At 34.1% G+C, this 16,135-nt stretch overlaps 3 protein-coding genes across 4 annotated transcripts; 2 read left to right on the top strand and 1 right to left on the bottom strand.

Moving 5' to 3' along the window:
* Positions 1-3,483: 3,483 nt before the first annotated feature.
* LOC105641692 (protein SKIP34) lies at positions 3,484-4,290 on the bottom strand. The gene has a single exon (XM_012226283.3). It carries the CDS (start codon positions 4,126-4,128, stop codon positions 3,832-3,834), a length of 297 nt encoding a protein of 98 aa, XP_012081673.1. The 5' UTR covers positions 4,129-4,290; the 3' UTR covers positions 3,484-3,831.
* A 1,286-nt stretch (positions 4,291-5,576) lies between these two features.
* On the top strand, positions 5,577-10,869 carry LOC105641691 (suppressor-like protein). Its single transcript, XM_012226282.4, has 5 exons — positions 5,577-7,113; positions 7,726-8,064; positions 9,222-9,355; positions 9,927-10,090; positions 10,272-10,869. The coding sequence occupies exons 1-5, from the start codon at positions 5,942-5,944 to the stop codon at positions 10,449-10,451; spliced, it is 1,989 nt and encodes a 662-aa protein (XP_012081672.1). The 5' UTR covers positions 5,577-5,941; the 3' UTR covers positions 10,452-10,869.
* A 2,092-nt stretch (positions 10,870-12,961) lies between these two features.
* Positions 12,962-15,858, top strand: LOC105641689 (nicotinamidase 1). 2 transcript variants are annotated; one of them, XM_012226281.4, is made up of 5 exons: positions 12,962-13,306; positions 13,388-13,571; positions 13,751-13,815; positions 13,906-14,091; positions 15,531-15,858. In XM_012226281.4, the coding sequence occupies exons 1-5, from the start codon at positions 13,160-13,162 to the stop codon at positions 15,615-15,617; spliced, it is 669 nt and encodes a 222-aa protein (XP_012081671.1). In that variant the 5' UTR covers positions 12,962-13,159; the 3' UTR covers positions 15,618-15,858. The 2 variants fall into 2 exon arrangements, with proteins under 2 accessions (XP_012081671.1, XP_012081670.1); XM_012226280.4 differs by having other exon boundaries at positions 12,964-13,306; positions 13,682-13,815.
* The last annotated feature ends 277 nt before the right edge of the window (positions 15,859-16,135 follow it).

Below are 16,135 nucleotides of genomic sequence, written 5' to 3'. Positions count from 1 at the left end.
AAAAAAAAAAAAAAAAAAAAAAAAAAAATTGAATCAACTAAAAAATTAATGTGGCAATTTTAGGTTTTGTCCTGCCTCAGAATTGAACTATAGGTTTTGTAGTGTAGCGACCCTAACAAGTTATTGGTGATTAGTGGTGAGAAATAATTAGAAAGGTTGATGGGTCCTTAAAGCAATTAATTAGATGAAGAAAGTTTCTCAAAGTCAGGGCCATATTGTGTTCCATCCATTTTGGCCCTTGCACCTTGTAATGGTAAATATACATAAATATATATATATATATATATAACTTGATAATATATTTAGGTATTCAAATTTTTTTTTTAGTATTAAAAAAAAAATTTGTTCTCTTTGTTTCTAAATGCTTATCACATTTGAGTTTTCACATCCTTAAAAATAATCATTCAATTTGTCTAAATTATAAAAAATTATTAAATAATTGACTATATTATCCTTAATTTATTTAAATTATAATAAATTATTGAGAAAGTGAAACAATCACGGTTGGACATATACAAAGAGTAAAAATGAAACAATAATTTATGTTTTATGAAATTATAAATGTGACCAATATTTAAAAATATAATATTTTTTCAAATGTAAGGGATGGAGCATTTGTTTTTGTTTTGAAAAATTATGTGATTTACCGTATAAAGAAAGAAAAAAAAAAATGTTATCTCTTAGTGTCCAATCCACCCTTTAGATTAAAAAAAAGAAACTTGCGAATCAAAGAAATGGTGAAAGCAAAGAAAACGTTGAAAAGGAGAGTGGAAAGGCACTTGTTTGTAACATTATGTGGGGAAAATTATTATTTTTGTCTCTATATAATGTTCATTTATTTATTTATTTAAACAGAATGAAATAAATTTTCATTGAAAAGGTCTATTGGCAATCAAAATATGATATTTCTATCAAATTTTAAATGTTACAATAGATATAGTATTACTCAAAGAACGCTAAAATTAATTAAGGTAGTGTTTTGATCCAATCAAAACACTAAACACGATTTCAAATACTGTTATGTTACCAAACATGTCCCTACAAGTGCTCCAATTGTAAATTCCTCCGGGGCTAATCATTAATAAGGCCACTAATTAATTATGTTTCGTGAATATGAAGGATCAATGATTAAAATCAGCAACGTCTGGTAACTGAAATTTAAAGAGGAAGTGGATCCACAGCTTATAGCCAAATACACTTTGGAGATAAATGAAAGTTTCTCCAAAAAGGAAAAAAAAAAAAAAAAAAAAAAATTAAATGTGCTACGCACCAAAACTCCCAACTTCAAAGTGGCCATTTCGTGTGCACAAATTGAGAGTTAGAGGTTGTTCTTTTTTCCTGTTTTTGAGAATAGAGTTAGAGGTTGTTTTAAGTTATAAGTTCGGTGTATCTACTTTTAAATAATGTTATTTAGTTTGACTTGTAAGTTAAAATAATTAATGCTTCTTTCATTTGATAGACTTATTTTTAAGTCACATGAATTAAGAAAAAATAATTAACAATGCATTTTTTTCCTAACGTAGTTTTATTAGTATTAGATGTCACTCTCAATAAAAAATTACTAATAACAACATGTATTAAATAGGTATATAATGAAAAATAATGAAAATAAAAAAGGCAAGCAAATCCATCTTTGTAGGACGAGGGAATGATAATTTGTTTGTTAATAACTCCTTAACCAAGTTTCTTTTTTCCTAAATCAAACCAAAATATGTTCAAAACCAAACCAAACTAAACCGGGTTCAATTCTAATTTTTTTGATTTTAACCGGTGTGTGCTCACTACTACACCTAAGTAGCCAAACCAAAGCGTTGCATGGAGAATAGATAGGAATCAATAAAAGGGACATCAATTTGAATCCTGGATTTTCAAATTGAGAGAGATGTATTCAAGCTCATTTGAGAATGAGACCTTATTTCCGGTTTGAACAAAACGAAAAAAGAAATCACAATATAATAATTAAAAGTACTATGAATCAAATTCCAGCTACAGTATACTAATTTTTCCAATCCTATCCAGAACGACGTAGCCTTCCAAAATACTTCATGTTCTAGTTCAATTTGGTTATACTTATACAGGCTCAAGATCCAGAATGGTTATGCTTCATTGCTTTAACTTTTGCTTTGGCTTCACAATCTTCATAAAACACCCACACTATGCCATGAAACTTACAGTATAATTTTTGTTGAAAATTGTAGAGTCTGCTAGTATTTTCCTAAAGAATATATGATGGGGTGATTTCTCTACAAATCTGATAAAGATGCACAAAAGTCTCAAACAACTAAGTGAGGGCGAGGAAGAGCCTTCGGTGCGATGGGAGAGAGATGGTAACAAAGGACAATCTCCAAACACAAACATGAAATACCCACGGAAATTATAAAAATCCCTATGCTTATACCGGGAATTGATTTAACTATCATACATTCTAGCGGACGTTATATAAAACAATGTTGTCAACAAATCATACACAAAATGCATCATAATCTAATATTATGCATCAATCCAATATTTTAAACAAGAAGATAGCAATTACAAGCTAATATTTGCATTGCAACATAGATATCAGTAATTGCAACGAGGTATACAAATAACAAATTTGAAATTTCATGTTTTGGTATGAAAGATAATATTCAATTCACTCATATAAATTCACTTTTAAAGAAGTCAACATAATTAAACAAAATTCTATTATCTATCATTTATAAATGAATCAAATTAAACGGGAGGTAAAACCCATTTTTCTAATCTGAAACCCTGCAACTTGAAATTGGTAAAATTTCCTTAACCATCTGAAGTTCATAGTTCATTTGAACTTCAAGAGAGAGAGAGAGAGAGAGAGAGAGAGAGAGAGGGCAGTACCTCTAATGATAAGGCACCCAAAAACTAATAAGTCCTAGATGGTTTTTAGTTGGCAGGGGGTGATATGAAAAATCTTGAATTCATTTCCAACGCAATGATACTTGTGTAACACTTCCTACAGAATTCATGAGCTGATATTCCAGTGAAGCTAAAGATAAACTTAAACACAAGCGCAAATGCAAACAATTCTGTCACTACACTAAAATCCTTTTCCTTTTCCTCAAAATGAAGCATTTTTTTTTGCTCTTCTTATATCATCATGTTTGATGAACTATGATTCTACCCAATCTAATATTCCACCACAGTTCCTTTTAAAGGAAGAAAAAACAAGAGTTTTAACTTCAAATTCTCTCCTTGTATACCCCTACAAGAAGATTTTTGAATCAAACCATAGATAAATACACAATCCTGGTCAATTTGTTTTTTCTAATAGTAGGAAAGTGCAAGTGGGTTCATTAAAATCAAGCTCTAACCAGCAAAAATCTTTTAGTTCACATTCAAAAATCATGTTAGATAATAAATTCCCAACAAAGTTTATCCAGCATTGAGAAATGTCAACACAGGAAGATGAAGATGAACTCAAATTTTGATGCCAATAAAACATAAACACAGAGAGACTAAGAATGAGAGTAGTAAATTCAATGCATTTCCCTTTCAAAAAATCTAAGGGCAATTTACAGGATAATAATTTCACTTCAAAAGCTAGTAAAATCACTACAAGTTCCTACAAACAGAAATAGAGAAGAAAACCAATACCCTAGGAACCACAAAAATCAGATAGACGCACAAAAAAGAAAATCTAAATCTATTCATTCTTATATTTGATAGTAACCATTTTCATAAAACTATCAAACACAGCACAAAATCACACCACGGATTCACAGGGGCAAAATCCCCAATTTTTTTTCCACCAAGAAAAGAAAAAGAAAATATAAACAAGAGCAGAGTATCAGTTAAAATCACCGACAGTCATTAAGTGCATTTAGCTGGTACAGAAGAGAATAGGCGAGCGACGTGTTCTTGCTGCTCGCGAAACCTTCGCTTGAGGTATGATTCAAGGATCTCCATAACGGAGACGAATCGCTTCATTTCCTCAAGCCGGCGACTGAGCTCAGCTTCTCGAGCCCTAGCTCGCTCCAGCCGAGCCTCAGTTTCGGCGAGCCGGCCGCGAAGATCTTCTACTACAGATGTGTTGTCGTTTTCGGATCGGCGGTTTCGTGAAGGGATTAGGTCGTCTGGTGATAAGGAACGTTGGTGACCGTAACACATCGCTGGAATGGTGATGAGATTCAGTGGGTGATGCAGAGTCGATGGCGCGCGAGAAAGATGATATGGGAACTTTCCCTATCTGTATCAGAGGATCAAAGATCAGCAGCTAACAGTTTTTGCTAAGGGGTGGTTAATCTAAGTTAGAGCAATGGATGAGACGAGTAGATGACAGACTTTTGTTGTTGCCGTGTGTTTTTTTCTTTTAATTTCGATGTCGTTTTTGCACGGCTTACTTAAAATCGACGTGTCGTTTTGAAAATAAAAACTACTACTACTCCAGAAGTTAACTGTATCCACCCGAACCGAATTTTCAGTCAGGGTTACAAATCGAAATTTGAAGTTGTGAGTCACGGCTATTATAAGGAAGTTCCATTTGCATTCCATTCTTATTGCTAGTATGGAAACACATTTATTAAAGAAAAAAAAATTACATTTTCACTAAGACTAAGTTTTCCCAACAAATTGGATTTAAACTGATTGAATGGCAATCAAATTAGTTTGAAACTAGATGGAAACATTGCACCAAGGAAAGTAAAAGAAAAAAGAATTAGAATTGTTTGGAACTAGTTCAGTCAAAATTGAAATGCAGAAAGTTGGTTCGTCCAAATTAAAAATTGAAATTAGAATTGACGATTTTAATTTCGATTTTAGTCTTGGTTGTGGTTTAGTTTAAAATCTCACTAAGACTATCTATAAATTTTTTAAGTTTCCCTTGAACTAATAACTCGTTAGCACTATAATATTTTTCGAGATAATGTTATTTTTGACATTTGAATTTTTAAAATTTTATGTTTTAGTGTTTGCACAAGAAAATACTGTTCTTTGAATATTTAAATTTTATAAATTTTACAATTAGATGATCGATGTTAAGATGAACAAGCAAAAGTATGACTGAAACAATGTGAGTATTGATTTTGCTTTTTTTTTTTTTTTTATTACAGTATAAAAGAAAATACTTATCTCGAAAGGCGGATAGAGCAAACATCAGTCCAAAAAATCAAGGGCTATCGATTTTGCTTTGCTGGCGTCCAATGTGGCTAACTTGCTGTGATATTAGCACAATATGTGGTTTTCCACGTGGATCTATTTATGATTTTCGAGTTTATCCTTCATTTCATACAGCCATTTAGATTAAATACCAAATAAATAATATCCTTCTTTCTATGTTGCCAAGTGCCAATGACTTCTCTATTTCATTAAAAAATTTAAGTATTAAACCCCTCTAAATTAAACTTTCATTAAAAAATTTAAGCATGAACTAGAAGTCAGCATGCGAAAATTATTTTTTAAAAAAAAAAAGCGAAAATTCAAATCTAGCAATTTAATGATTTATATAAACTATTTAGCATTTTCATGTTGTTATATATATAGTAATATTCGCACTGATCTGTGTTTCCTTTTTCTATTCCCTTAATTCAAAATTTTAATTAAGGTATCAACTACCAAATATCACAAACACAAACACAAAGCCAAAGCTAGTTTGAGGTCGTCGTTAACTATGAAGTCCCAATTCAATTCCAAATATTCAGGTTTTGAAATTTTTTAATCCAATAAACGCATCGACAAGCCTGAAGCGTATAGCCGTTGGGCCAAATTCACGAAAACTTGAAGCCGTTTCGTAATACATATTCCAGTTAAACGCCAAACGTTTTACATGAACCAGCGACGAGGCGTCTACACTAGTGACTATCTCACTCGAGACCTCAGGAACATTCACGAGGCGCCGTCACAAGCAACAACAGTAAGTAACGGAGTATAAATAAACCGTCGCCACCAACAGCAGCCTGAGTACCAAACCGGAGTGAACACAGCCATGACGTGGCAGCCACCGTCTGACGCCGATCCCTTCACCTCCATCTTTTCCCAGACTCACTCCCGTATACCAGAAGACACTGTGTTCTACGCTATCTTCCCGGATTCTTCCCTTTCCGATTCATTCTCTTCCTCTTCTGCTCCTTCACTCTCCCTCCAATCTCTTCACCTTGAAATCCTTAACTTTCTCTCTCCTTATACTTCTTCTTACATATGGCAACACGAACCTTTCTCTCTTTCTATTTCTTCTTTCTCTTCGCCTTCTTGTCTCTGCACTTCTACATCTCCTTTACCTCATCTCCACGGCAAGCTTCGTTTCGGCGACAACATAGAGGATGAATGGTTCGTCGTCTTCCTCCTCTTCCTTATCTCCGGCCAATTCCCTTCCCTCTCTATACGTGTATGGGACAACGACGGCGAGTTCCTTCTCATTGAAGCTGCTTTTCATCTCCCTCGTTGGATTGACCCGGAAACCAGTAGTAATCGTGTCTTTATTCGCCGTGGCGATCTACATATTGTTCCGAGAAGCCGGTTAGCTAACCCGAGTTTAATTGACTCGTTGAAATATTTGGTGCATTATGAAAACGAATCGATAGCAGCTGAGCCTGTCCAAAAAGCCGTGAAGCATCGAATTTCGGATTATCCGGAAAGAGCCAGACGGAATATTCATCAGGTTAGGATTAGGGTTCCAACATCAGTGGCACAAGTCCTCAAGCACGAGCCTTGTTTGATCTCATTAGCAGTGGAGGGGTTTTACGATAGAGATATTGATACAATGAAGTATGCAGCGAAAATGGAAAAGTTTCTTAGTAGAGGGAGAGAGGAGGAGCTGGTATGTATTACGGTTAAGATGTCCAGAGCTATGTATGCCCAGTTAATGCAGCAGAAATTTCAGGCGCCCAAGTGCTATCCTATGCCAATTCGAGGAGATGATATGGGCGCCTACTCGGAGGCGGAGTTGGGAATGAAAATTGCTTGTGGGTTCGAAATGATGTATCAACTGAGGAGGAAGGAGGGAAAGGAAGGGAAAGGGAGTACCTGGAACAAGTACAAGGAAACCTTGGAGACGAGTGGCTATTTTGAAGGATTTTTGCCGGGCTCAAAGGAGTATAAGAGGTTGATGGAGAAGGCCGAGGAGTATTACTGGAACAGTAGTTTATTTTCAAGAACAAGGTATGTTGTTTTTGCAAGTTTTTCTTCGCCCCCCTTCCTTTTCCAGCACACTAAATTTATGTGCTTTTTTTTTTGTGCTCCCTTTTTTATTCTTGATGATGGATAAAACAACTTGCTTTTTGTAGTTAGTTTAATGGAGTAATGAATTGGCAATACTGTTTAAGGTGCAAAATCGATTGGGACTTCTTGGTAGACATTGGGGGAAATTGAAAGAGTGAATTCTATTGTAGAGCCGTATTTGCTTGCTGTGTGAAGGCAAACGGGAAATGGGAATTTGTTGGAGTTCCCAGAAATGGATTACTTCCAGAATCAAATTACATATCGATAATTGATTTCTGATTTTTTCAAATATGGAATTTAGATGTTGTTCCCCCTTCCCGGCTTCCCCACATTAGTGGAGTGCGATTTGAAAGTTGAAATCATAAAATGCTATTTAGGGGCTTACCCTATGCTCTGTCAATCTTACAAAAATGATTTATGAAACATTTTCCTTGAGTATATTTAACATAAGATGAATATATTTGGTGTTGTTACATTGGGCTGTTTTCAGTGTATGTGTCTTTCCTAGTTTTTCATTGTTTGGCAGTGGAAATAATCATGCTAATATTGCAGTGAAATGATGAATGCGCCGGTGAGACGAATTGATGAGATTCTTGCTATACCATACTCAGCTGATGATTTCCGGAACCAGGAGCTTCCTCCTTCTGATGATGATTCTTGGCTTTACAATGGAGAGGATGAGTTAAACACTGCTCTTGAAGAAAGACAAAAAGAGATGGATCTTTATAATGCTAAACATAAGAAGAAACAGAAGTTGAAAGATGCACAGGACGCTGGTCCTTCATCTGATGCCAACTTTGATGATTTTGATCTTGGTGATATTGCAAAAACTATGCAGGCTTTTGTGGACAAGGTGTCAAGCTACAAGGGAGCAGAGGTTCCAGAAAACAGGTTTGTGAATAATCAATTTAGGTCAAGGTTACTCCACCTGTAAAATGAATTCTAATTTAATTGTTAATCTGGCTATTAAAGCATGTCTGTTTCATTAAATCTTACGCTTGCAAGTTTGTTCGCGCATGGCTGGACCAGTATTGAGTTCTGGTCCTCAATAGCTTAAACTTTTGATTCTTTTCTCTTATTTTGGATGTGCAAATAGGGTTCTCATTATTGTGTGGAATTGTTGCTTGACTTTAGAAAGCACTATTCTTAGGTACTTGCTACAAGCTTGACCACTTAAACTAAGTGGTAGTAGAGTCACTTTGACTAAAACGTCTAGATTTTGAATCCTAGGCTCTGTGACATTATTAAATATACAACACAAGATAGATGTGTGTCAATGTTTATCTGCACTTCGACCCCCATTGGATTTCTGCATGTGGGGTAAAAGAGATGTAAAACCTATTCTTGAGTCATTTCATTGGAGCTTGAGCTTGTATGATTAAGTGATTATTTAATAGTGACTTTTACTTTAGACTCTAATTTACTTCAGTCTTAGCATATTCGATATTTTTGTGCTTGTATTTTTCTCTTGAAAAATTCAAATGATACTAGATCAGCTTACTGATCATATAGCCTAGACTATTTTGATTCTAAATTTTGTCAATGCATATTTAAGATGCTGCTTATGAAAGCAAGATGAAGTTTACTGTGCATATAGCCTAGAATATTTTGATTCTAAATTTTGTCAATGCATATTTAAGATGCTGCTTATGAAAGAAACATGAAGTTTACTGTGCATGTACTTTGGACGAATGCATGAGCTAGAATTGACATTTCTATAGTTAGTTACTAAAGATCTGTTATTATCTTTATATGCTTATTGGCTCATTACATTCATGATTATTGGTTGGAGCTGGCACTTATTAACTCATAGCAGTTTTTTTATCAGTAAACTCTTGTGAGTTAAGATCCTTCTATGGTAAATTTGATTAAGGGTATTCTAGCAGCAGGAGATATTTGCATTCTACAAATGTTTGTTTTTTCATTCTCCTCTTATATCTTTTTAATTGGGTCTCACCTCGTGGGTTCCAATCAGTGGAATGTGTTTTTTTCCTATTGATATTAGTCGGACAAGTAACTGATCTTTATGTACTTTGTCACTGTTAAAGGAACCTTAAAGAAGTGGACCTTGATGTTGACCGCTTCTTAAAGGACATGGAATCAGTGATCAAACGTCATAGCCCTCAAGATAAAGCTAGTGATGTTGATACCGAAGAAGCATCGTCATCAGACATGGAATTTGGTAAGAGAATTTTTTTTTTTTCCCGTTCTTTAGTTTGTTAAGTACAGTGCTACTTAGAATTTGAGAATAATTTTTATCCTTGTTTACATTTTCTGGAAGTCTCTACTGCACCTGGAAATTTTAATTACAGTCTGTACTTTGTATATAACTTGTCATGGATTTAATAGCTTTGTTCTGAAGGCATTATTTTTTTTCATTGACATCTATACTTCTTCTCCTATGTAGATATTCTGATAAAAGTAAAATATTCTTTCCACATTGATGACATTTATCACTCTCTCACACACATCACTGTAGCAAATGCACACTTTGCTACTGTTGACAAATTTGAAATTGAAACTTTGTTTGTGTATGCTGAAGGCGTGATTCTGATGATGGTCTTCTGTCCTCTTTTTTTAACCTTCTTAAATATGGTCTTTCTCTGTTGGGCTTTTGGTGGTTTTAGTGTTCTTTTTTTTTTTTTTGAAATTTTTTCATCTTATTAAACATGACCATGCTATGAACATAAAAAAGGCATGGCTCTTCCCCATTTTTGTATTTGTTCTTGTAAATTTATTCTCAATGTTTCCAGATGAATCAGAAGATGGGAGTGATAATATGGAACCGTATGTGGAGAACGATGATGGAGAGGATACTTTCATGCATACCTATACAGATGCTATGAATGAGGAACTGAAGAATACCACTCTTGAGAAGAGCTTTATTCGTGCAAATGATCACTCCAATAAAAAGGAGGTAATTTTTTCATCTCGTTATATAGGGCCATGCAACCACAAGTATTAAGCATTTCTGTTTCTTGGTGAGGGCAATATGTACATGTACTTATGTCAACAAGCATCGGCACCATTTACATCTGATTTCCTACATGCTATTTAATTTTATCAAACTATGTAATGCTTGAATCATATCCATTCAGGGGACATCAAATGCTCCGGAAGCCATGGATGAAGAATTCACACCTGTAGATGTGGATGTTAACCTGGTGAAGAGCTTGCTAGATTCATTTTCTTCCCAACAAGGACATGCTGGTCCAGCTTCCAATCTACTTGGGCTCATGGGTCTACAGCTCCCACAAGATGCGAACAAAAGCAAATGAAAAATACATCTGGTGTTGTCGAATCTCTGTATTTTTTGTGCAAGAAGGTTTAATGCCATTGATATTGTAAGGTAGGTGACCCACGCGCGCAACTTCAGTATCAACTGAATCTCTTAAATAGCATATAGCAGAGCAGCACCTGATACGCGAGCAACCCCATACCAAGGTTTTGAACAGTACAGTATGTTGTAAATAGCAGCTATATTTGTTTGATGTTGTTTTGGTTGAAGCGTTGGTCTTTATCCGTCATAGTGTCTTGGGCGCGCGAGCTTATGGTCTGTCTTTTGGATTCATTAAACGTTGTTATGTTAGGAAACATGTCAAGATAATTGTTTGATTTAGAGAAGGATGATCCTTATTTTTTCTGAAATGTATTGTAAAAATTTAACAAGAAAAAACAAAACCCCAGTTTTCGAAAGATTGAATATATGGTACTTTACCTAAAACAGGGAGGTGTGGTGGGACGTAGAGAACTTAATTTTAACAATAAAAGATACTCCAAGGCACGCAAAAGACTTGAGCCAGTAGTATCTCTTTACGCTGGAATCTAATCTTTGAACAGGACAGCCAAATTTGTAGAATCTGCTTTTTTGAGGTTTGTATTATCATATCATCTAGCTGTTTATATTATTTCAATTATTTTATACATGCTTTACTATTATATTAATGTTATTTGTAGTATCTTAAAGGAAAAACAAATTGTAGTTGTGTTTCAATTATTAACAAATGAGAGTTTCAAGTATTAACAAGAATTATAATCAATTGTATTTACCTGGATTATTTTGCCAAAAAATTAATATCAACTATTTTCCTTAATAGATGGTATTAAATTTAAATATTCATTCAACTCATTTAGCTTTTTTTCATTTTTTTATTATCTTATAAAAATTCATTTTAATGTTCTTTCAATTTCAAAATAATGTAACAAAAAAGAGAAAACAAATAACAAATGAATATAATAATCTAGGAAAATAACTTCTTTCTTGTGCCCAACACTAACATTGCTTTTAAAGATTTTTTTATGCAGGTAACACAAAATAATGAAACTCCTAAAATTGCTAAATTTGCTAATATTCTATGGGGTATTTGGCACATGAGAAACAAACGGCTTTGGGAAAATGTTCACTTAACTCCCATTTAAGTCTACACGCGAGCCATGCACTCCATGCAAGAATTCACTACAGCTCAGAGGCATATTCAAGTGGGTTTGATACATCAGCCCAATCCTAGTGACAATTTAAAGTTCGAAGGGTCAAATAGTGCAGTAATGATTCACCTTCTTTCTGCATCAGCTTTGTCTACACCAACATTAGTACAAGTCCCCACCACTCTCCAAAGCCCAAGTCTAGTCATCAATTTGCAAGATCCTACTCACGCAAAAAATTGGCATGGACATACAGATGGCGCCATTTTTGCTGCATCAAAAGTGTCTGGATATGGTGTTACATTTGAAGATGATGAAGGTATTTTTTTGAAAGCTATTTCAGGTTACTATGAAGGTACACCGCACTCGGCCATCGTTGAGGCGATTGCTCTTCGTCAAGGCCTATTTTTTGCTGTGAACTTCTTCCATAATTCAGGATGTTTTTATGTGGACTCGCAACTTGTTATTTTTGCGCTCAACTCTAGTGCTCCAGATTTCTCTTTTTTTGGTCTTATAATTTCGGATTGTCTCTATTTACTAGGACTTCACCCTGATTTTGAGGTCCGTTGGGTTCGTAGGCAAGCTAATATAGGAGCTCATACTCTAGCTAGAGCTGTCTATCGTCATGCTTGCCATGTTATTTGGGATAGTACTCCCCATTTTATGTTGGGTTTTTTCTCTTAAATAATGAGATTTTAATCTTTTCAAAAAAAAAAAAAAGCTCCCAATTGAAAAATAAATCATTAATTTGGATAATTATAAAATTTTCATGTTCAAAGATCAGAAATTTTTTTTTTTTTAAAAACACGTTAGACACCAGAAATGAAACCGTTATTTTCGTTTTCAATGCTGTTTTAATATATCTTCTTCGAGAGAACAGTTAAAAAAAAAAAAACCATCTTGGTGCTCTCTCTTCTCTCCTTTATTTCATTAACTTTTTTTTTTAATTCTTATGTTCTTATATAAATTATAAAATATAAATCTGTTTTGTTTGACACAAATCCATATTATTTAGGAACAAGTGTGCAATTAATGGAGAATTTCTTACGTAGATGATTATATTTGCTATTTGTAATAGGTAGTGTTGTTAATTTATGGGATTTAGAGATTTAATTTTTTTGAAAGTCACTTTCTATCTTTTAATTAGAATTCTTTATTAGATCCGGTTAAGGAATCCTGTCCTCTTTTATTATTTATATTCTTTTGAAATTGTCAATGAAATTTTAATATATTATATTAAAATAAAATAAAAAGTATCTTCTTCGGAGTGGGTGTGGGGAAAATAAAAGTCTTAGTCAACCCCGGAGTGGACGGAGGACTGCTTGGTATCGCTTTTTATTATTTTATGTTTAATTAAATAAATAGTTTATTTTTTAGAAAGACAATACGATGATAAAATAAGAAAAAAAATTATGATTTTTCATTTTTTGAATCCAAAAACATACTGATTGGTCACTTTCCTCTTGAATTCAACCAATGCATACAATTGCAGACTTCTCTCCCCGTAAAGAAAATATATTTACTTGCACAAAGATTCGCAAATCACTGGAAAGAAGAGGAGACAATGATGTCCAGCCCCAACTCAATTGAATTGTTAAAGCAGGAGCTTCCGGTTGAACAAGGTTCTTTGCTTCTCAATGCCGATGTTAAGGCTGGTCTTGTTCTCGTCGACATCGTTAATGGCTTCTGTACCGTCGGTGCTGGCAATTTGGTATTCTTTTCTTTCTTTGTTCTTTTTTTTAAATCACAATATTTTTTGTTTTAAAATTTTTAATTATTTTTTGTCCTACAGGCCCCAAAACAGCCTGACAAGCAAATTTCTACAATGGTAGAAGAGTCTGTGAAGCTTGCTAGAGCTTTCTGTGACAAGAAATGGCCTGTTTTTGCTTTTATTGATTCCCATCATCCTGACATACCAGAACACCCTTACCCTCCTCATTGTATTGCTGGAACAGATGAGGCAAGGCTTGTTCCAGGTACCACTCCGTTGTTTTTATTTTGTTATGATATAAATTTATATAACTTGATTGGTTTATGGTTTTTGTTTTTTTTTTCTTTTTGTACTTTTGTTTTTTATGATTTGTAGAATTGCAGTGGTTGGAAAATGAAAGTAATGTCACACTTAGGTGTAAGGATTGTATTGATGGGTTTTTAGGTTCTATTGAAAAAGATGGGTCAAATCTGTTTGTGGAATGGATCAAAACTAATCAGATCAAATTTGTAAGTGTTTTATATTTACTCTCTTCACTAATTACTCCAGCAAGTTTCTCTCTAAAGGTGGACAATAATATATATTATCTACTGTTAAAGATACTTGTGGTAGGAATCTGCACGGATATATGCGTTCTGGATTTTGTTTGTTCAACACTATCTGCTAGGAATCGCGGTTTTCTTTCTCCTCTAGAGGATGTGTTTGTGTATTCTCAAGCTTGTGCAACATTTGACCTTCCAGTTCATGTTGCCAGAACTATCAAGGATGTTACAGCACATCCGCAGGTATTGTAAATCATTTAACCTTGCATTTTCTTGTACTTGCTCATTTTCCAGCCTATTTTCATAAGAAAATTGTCCCTTGTGTTTGGATTAGAATAGGCTATTTGAAATGGTCAATTAATTGTTGCATGGAGCTATAAGTTATGTTGCCAAAGTTCAAATGGACCTGAAAATTCGAAAAGGAGCCTTTTTTTTTTCTGCTGTTTTTCCTCACTGAAGAATATGTCAAAATGAGGTTTACCTAATGCAAAACATTTTTTTATATCCTTAAGTTTTCTTTTTTATATCGTTGCACTTGTTAGGTTTACTGTGATCTTAAAATTCTATTAGAAGTGGTACCACACGGTACCACCACACACCATGTAGGTTGGTTCTTAAGTTGGAGTTTGGCCCTACAAAGCAATTACCTGGAGGTCAAGTGCTTGCCTCATAGTGTAGGCACTAAGAGGTTAACGATTCAAACCCTTATACCTCTCTCCCATTAAATATTTCCAGTGTACCAAAAGAATAGGAAGTAATTGTTTTATTTTATTCCTTATTGTTTTTACTATTCAAGGTTCCGGGCTCATACTAATATGGTATTTAGATAACGTTAGATATATTACTGATACTCTGGTGTATACAACAATACTATATCTGGTTTCTTCTGTTCGAGCTCCTATTGGTCATATCAGTAAAGATATTCAGATGAAGGAAATGACTGATTGTCAACTATGTCTTACACTGTACAACAATAACTAGGAAAGCTGTCTAGGAAAAGAGTTGAATTTGCAATAGCTACACGTTTCACAACTCATGCATCAGTCGAATGTTTTTTATTTTTCCCATTTTCCGTGCTCTTTGGAATTCAAGGTTAGAATGCTTACCGCAAGATTTTCTTTCGAGCTAAGCCTGTGTTGTGCTGCTTCCTATTTTATTGTTATTGTTCTCAGATAATGTGATTAGTTTAGAGGCTAATTTTGCTACTATTGAGAGATGCTTTATGCAAATTCTTTAGATAAGTAGCATTTTGACACAGGCTGAATATGAATGTGGACTTAAAGGACCAAGCCTGGATAGGAAGCCGTTGTGTGATCTGATGGTTTTAGATTGCCTATCAATGCAATCCTGAAAATCCCATGGAAAAGTTGCTAACTTGCTTTACGAGGGCTTAGAAATCAGAGGAACAATACAAAGGATCTTCATTTTTGTTTTTTATTTTCATTTTGGATTATTACAGGAAATTCTTAAAACTTTTGTTTCCTTTCAGTGTGATGGCATAATGTAAATTCCGAAGTTTGAAGTTATCACTTATGTGTTTTAGACAATGCTGATTTGTTTGAGGGCCAGCATCGGCTGCAAAACACACACGTGCACGCTTAGACAAACACAAGGGAAAGATTTCTTGCTAATATTTTTTTCTTTATTATTATTATTATTGTATTTTGTTTTTCTTGTCACAGGAGCTGATGCATCACATAGGTCTTTACATGGCCAAGGGGAGGGGAGCCAAGGTTGTCTCAGAGGTTTCTTTTAGTGCACTGCAATAATTATGATCTTCATTTATCCAAAAATGCTGGCAGGGAAGCTTTCTAATACATGGAGAAATGTTATAATATATGTGTATATACGTGGAGAGAGTAAATTTTACTTAGCAAGGCCAGGTTAGGGTCAGAGGTGGGAATTTGTGGTAAATAACTAGTTTGCTGATATAAGGTACTGTCAAATTCTGTTCACAATTTGTGATGGAAAATTGTGTTTCAAGCTATTCTTATTCTTATTATTTGTTTATTTGTTTTGTGAACTACGGACATGATCATGCTAACAAGATTTGGAAAAAAAAAAAAAAAGAAATATCTGTTTATACTTATAGATTATTTTTAATACAATGTGTACCAGCACCTAAAGCTGAGCGAGCGTATGGTTGATTCATAAATGAATTGAGCTTAAACTAAGCAAAAATTTGGCTTTGCCCAGATTCACGAGTGCCTCTTTACCAGCTCCTGAGTCAGTTTTTATATAATTTAATTGTGGATATATGAGATATATGTATTTTTGTTTATAGTTT

This window comes from Jatropha curcas, chromosome 3, assembly GCF_041381405.1.
Source record: "Jatropha curcas cultivar XTBG-Jc1 chromosome 3, XTBG_Jcur_1.0, whole genome shotgun sequence".
Classification (NCBI taxonomy): Eukaryota; Viridiplantae; Streptophyta; class Magnoliopsida; order Malpighiales; family Euphorbiaceae; genus Jatropha; species Jatropha curcas.
This window is presented reverse-complemented; position numbering and strand designations above follow the sequence as displayed.

Coding starts and splice junctions, on each gene's coding strand:
- LOC105641692 (XM_012226283.3), bottom strand. CDS start 4,128: ATGTGTTACGGTCACCAACGTTCCTTATCACCAGACGACCTAATCCCT.
- LOC105641691 (XM_012226282.4), top strand. CDS start 5,942: ATGACGTGGCAGCCACCGTCTGACGCCGATCCCTTCACCTCCATCTTT. Junction 8,065..9,221: donor GCAGAGGTTCCAGAAAACAG/GTTTGTGAATAA, acceptor TCACTGTTAAAG/GAACCTTAAAGAAGTGGACC. Junction 10,091..10,271: donor ATCACTCCAATAAAAAGGAG/GTAATTTTTTCA, acceptor ATATCCATTCAG/GGGACATCAAATGCTCCGGA.
- LOC105641689 (XM_012226280.4), top strand. CDS start 13,160: ATGATGTCCAGCCCCAACTCAATTGAATTGTTAAAGCAGGAGCTTCCG. Junction 13,307..13,387: donor CCGTCGGTGCTGGCAATTTG/GTATTCTTTTCT, acceptor TTTGTCCTACAG/GCCCCAAAACAGCCTGACAA. Junction 13,572..13,681: donor TGAGGCAAGGCTTGTTCCAG/GTACCACTCCGT, acceptor TATGATTTGTAG/AATTGCAGTGGTTGGAAAAT.